General features: G+C 41.7%; 1 protein-coding gene across 4 annotated transcripts in view; it reads right to left on the bottom strand.

Annotated features, from left to right (window-relative positions):
- Positions 1 to 796: 796 nt before the first annotated feature.
- The window catches only part of usp22 (ubiquitin specific peptidase 22), a 36,572-nt gene continuing 32,592 nt past the window's right edge, over positions 797 to 4,776 (bottom strand). For 3 of the 4 annotated variants that reach the window (XM_064924142.1, XM_064924146.1, XM_064924145.1), the window contains 5 exons: positions 4,580 to 4,671; positions 3,333 to 3,395; positions 3,039 to 3,188; positions 2,784 to 2,886; positions 797 to 2,197 (listed from right to left, as the gene is read on the bottom strand). In XM_064924142.1, the coding sequence (XP_064780214.1) occupies positions 2,177 to 2,197; positions 2,784 to 2,886; positions 3,039 to 3,188; positions 3,333 to 3,395; positions 4,580 to 4,671 (429 nt within the window). In that variant the 3' untranslated portion in view covers positions 797 to 2,176. The remainder of the gene's footprint in view (positions 2,198 to 2,783; positions 2,887 to 3,038; positions 3,189 to 3,332; positions 3,396 to 4,579; positions 4,672 to 4,776) is intronic. The other variant, XM_064924144.1, reaches the window with a different exon arrangement.

The following is a 4,776-nucleotide window of genomic DNA, read 5'->3' as shown; positions in this document are numbered from 1 at the left end:
GAGGTCTGTATTTTTTTTTAAATCATAGGTAAAAATTACAGACCTCTACATGCTTTGTAAGTAGGAAAATCTGCAAAATCGGCAGTGTATCAAATACTTGTTCTCCCCACTGTATGCCTGTACAGATGTTGGATATTCATTTGAGCCAGTTTTTTACAGCAGGAAACTAATCCTGCAGCAACAAGAAATGTGAATTATGTGGATTATAATTAATGGCCATTTTTGTAGTGGTTGATACATTTTTCAATAGGTCAAATCACGTCTGACATTTTAAAATTGAGATTTTAAAACCCTTTTAAAAACCTTGAATACACAAGTTTGCATTTCCTGTTGTGCAAGAAAATTCTCAGCAACAAAAATGATCAAATTAGGACACTCCTCTCCATCTCTCGGGAGACATTACAACGACCTCTCAGTCAGAATTAGACGTTCATCCATGTTTCTCAAATGTCTAATTATGAAGTTCATGTTTAAGGTTAGGCATTAAGTCAGAATATTTAAGGTAAGGGTTACGGTTTGGGGTAGACTTAAAACAGAAATCTCAAAAGCATATTCTTATTGCTAGATTTTAACATGCAACCTTTGGCACCAGAGGGGGATGCTTACGCATTCACTGTTGCCCCCTAGTGGCCGGTTTCCACGTCATCATGCGACGTGCTCAGACATGGATGGACATAAATACTGACTATCACAGGTGACCTGGCTGGACATTCACAGGCAGGTGTCCTCCACGTGCCATGAAAGACATCCAGTAAATCTTCAACAAGCTAATAAAACCCTGCAGCACACGGGCGAGTAAAGATATAGGTTTTTATTTTGGGTCTCACCATCAGTGTCCAGTTCTTGCAGCAGATAAAGTGTTGGGGGTGTAGTCTTGACTAGACCATAATGATCCTTGGCTGATAAAGTAACTCAGTTTATACCTTGGTTTCTTATTTTAGCATACATACATACATACATACATACATACATACATGATGTGAAAAAACAGAAAACTGAAAAAAAAAACACTTTCCGACACCGACTTGATATCCATCGTAGACAGCATGCTGAATTGAAAGTACTGATTCAGTACACAAACATATGCACAACACACGTGCGCTCGCGCATACACGGAATTCGAGAAACACGTGGACAAGTTTTAACACTGTCAGATCGAGCCGTCGTCTCCGGCAGGATGCACAAAGTGCCAGTCTTTTTCTTATCCACAACAGCGCATCACCTGAAACAAATTCCCCACGATATGTCAGCAACACAAGAATTATACCATCAGCGCAAGAAAGGAACAAACGTGAAACGGTGTCTTTTTGAAAAGGACACTGACTGCACAACATAAGGTTGTTCGAGGCAGAGGGGAGGATGGGAAACCATAAACAAGGACTAAAATTAATTATAAAAATATACTTATGTATTTTCGCTGCCATCGCGAATAGTAAAACACAAAAGAGGATAGCTTTTTCACAGAACAACACTCCGCTTATTCAACAAGTCTTTTTCCTTGGTAACAAAAGAGATGTGTTAGATTAATCATACAGTATTTTTTTACTAAAAAGTCACAAACAACGATTATAGTAACCACTTTTGTCTTTGCAATATTGGAAATACCATTTGTCAGCTTGTTTTGCAGTCAGCGCAACAATAATGCATAAAGAAATTAGACAACCAAATATATTTCCGCCTTTGAAAATGCTTGGTCACTTGTAGATGGGTGTATGTGTGGGTGGAATGATGGATTTCAGAAATGATAAAATAACTGAATGTGAAGTTTTTATGAGATGTGCCCACGGTCAGTCTGTCCCTCCATCTGCCCGTCTGTCTGAAACAAGAATAGAGAGAGGGAGATTGAGAGCGAAGGAAGCGCCTTCTCTTCCAACAAGGCCTCCATAGTCACACACCCCTCCCCCTCTCCATCCTGCAATCTTCCCTCCCCCTCTCCTCTATTCCTCCTTATCAAGTAGATCCGAGTAGCTTCAGTGCAGATTGGTTTTGCAGTGTCCTTTACGCAGAAAGGATGCATGATTCATTTTCCTTTCCCTCCATTCCCCCAGCTTCAATCTTCACTGACGTAGAGTTTCAGGTAGGCGTGCGTCATGTCGCCACCTTGTTGTTGCAAGTCTCTTGGTGGCTGTTGACATCAGTGCTGAAGGAAGGTGGCTATTCGTATTCCAGAAACTGTTTATGGTAGAACAAGAGGTACCTGAGAACAGAGAGAGATTCATCGATAAGACTTCACACTGATACATACAAGTAGTTATTCACGACAATGAAAAAAAAATATGAACAACAGAAGGTAGAGGCTACTGCATCATGATGGAGATTGAGTTGTGGATTACATTTGGAGAGGACCTAGCTGGACTAGGTCAAAGCTGCAGGTAGCCTAGTGGTTAGAGCGTTGGGCCAGCAACCAAAAGGTTGCTGGATCGAATCCCAGAGCTGACAAGGTAAAACATCTATCGTTCTGCCCCTGAACAAGGCAGTTCCCCGGTAGGCAGTCATTGTCAAATAAAAATGTGTTCTTAATTTACTTGCTGAGTTAAATAAAGGTTAAATGAAATATTTAAAAAGCCTCGGGGGTGGGGCAAATGCAGAAAGAAAAGAATTGGCCATGCTGAAGATGTCTATATAGGTACACAGGACGAGTAGGACACTACTTTGGTGAAGAAATGTGAACCAGTATTATCTGTACAGTTCATGTGAATACTTGTGGAATATAAAAATACTTTATTGATATATTTGATCAAGAAAAATATTTCATTTGATGTGAATGTTTTGAGTCTTCGCACCTTTTGATGTACATGTTTTGTTCTTTCTGGATTCCAGTCAACTCTTACATTTCCAACTATTGAATCCTGCAGGATACCGTTCTTAATTACACAGCTACCTTTTCTGCCAAAGGGGAGATGCAGCAAAATAAACAGTCTGCCCGTGCTACAGACGTCTCCATATCAGTCTGCTAATACTAGTAAAGGCCCATTGTACTACTTTTGTGAACAAATATTACTCGTTATGACCACAGTTCAAAGCTTTTCAGAGCTTACCCTTCGCTGTCCAGTACGTCCTTGATGCTGGCCTTGGTGATGACGGCGTCGTCGCACTTGAACCACTGGTCCTTGTGCTGCCGGATGAACGTGGTGTAGTGACCGCTCTCCAAAGTACCCTGGTGGTTGACCACCGCAAACAGAGAATACCTGGAGGGAGAGAACAGGGGAGATAAGAAGCGAGGCAGAAAATGGATGAGAATTGGTTCGAGTCAAAGCGAGAGCCAATTCACTGTCATTATGGTGTTCCTTATATGCAACCTAGTACCATTGTTTGTGGGACAGCGCACATACTTATTGTCGTTGTTGAACACGTCTACTGACTGCTGGTACTGTCCGTTCATCCTGCTCTCTTTACTGAAAGACACACAGACAACATGTCAGCAACGATGAACGAAGGCCATCATAAGCCATCCTTAGGCTTCACTCCAGGGATAGTTCACCAAAATGAGAATCACATATTGGTTTTCCTTAACCTGTCTATGGACATGATGAGAGGGCAATCTATGCTTTGATTTAGTTTCCCTGTCACCGCTTCCACATGCTACCGCTAACAGTACCAGGGAAACTAAACCAAAGCATGGTTTGCCCTCTCACCTTGTCCATAGACTGCTTACAGGGTGAGGAAACCAACGTGATTTTGTAATTTGGGTGAACGATCCCGTTAATATCACACGTGTAGATTACAATGAATCCTATAGCACCCCTATTAAGCCGTGTTAGCTATGACATTAACCTGTTGAAACTCTAGGGGCGCAATTTAATTTTTGGATGAAAAACGTTCCCGTTTTAAACAAGATATTTTGTCACAAAAAGATGCTCGACTATGCATATAATTGGTAGCTTTGGAAAGAAAACACTGACGTTTCGAGAACTGCAAAGATATTTCCTGTGCGTGCCCTAGAACGTGAGCTTCAGGCAAAACCAAGATGAGACGGCATCCAGGAAATGAGCAGGATTTTTGAGTTTTTGAGTTAATTTGGGAAATAGAAACTCAATAAAAAAATAGTTTTCCCATGGTGCCCCAGGTTAATGAGTTAATCATTTCTTGATTAACTAATACAACGTCACGGCAGGGGATACGCATAGGGAGTTCTGCATTAATGTGTACACACACACACACCTGTGTCTGGCTAATTAAGTTAACACCCCAATTAAACACACAGAAAATGGACATGGTTGGTCAGACAGCTCATACACCTATTTAATTCTATGACAGAAAAGGGCTGCATCTCAGTCGACTCAAGGGGCTTTCTTTTCTCATCTCCTTTCCTTCGTTAGCACGGATTTGAGAATTGCCTCGTGAACGCTACATAGCAAGGAGACCATCAGAGGGCTGACTTTCACTTGGTGACTTCACCTGGTATATCTTTTATCATCATCATTTAGCTTTTTAGTACATAAATATTCAACTAAGATTGGTGTGGTACGAACTCGAAATCCACGGGCTATATGGTTATACTATGTGGAAGTAACTTCCGACTACTGAGATGCAGCCCTCATCTCTTCCACGGTGGGCCTGGCTCATTGTTCACACTGACCTGGAGGCCATGAAGGGAGTCATGTCCAGCTCTAAGGGGAACGAGACATAGGTAGGGATCTTCCTCCGCAGCTTCGCTGAGTGTTCAAAGCGCTGGAGAGAGAAAGAGGAGAGCGAAAAAAATGAAAGAGAGATCGGGTAGAGACAACAGAGGTAGGACATGAGTTTGAAGTGGAAAAGGGAACTAAAACTGGAGCG

This window comes from Oncorhynchus masou, chromosome 18, assembly GCF_036934945.1.
Source record: "Oncorhynchus masou masou isolate Uvic2021 chromosome 18, UVic_Omas_1.1, whole genome shotgun sequence".
NCBI lineage: Eukaryota > Metazoa > Chordata > Actinopteri > Salmoniformes > Salmonidae > Oncorhynchus > Oncorhynchus masou.
This window is presented reverse-complemented; position numbering and strand designations above follow the sequence as displayed.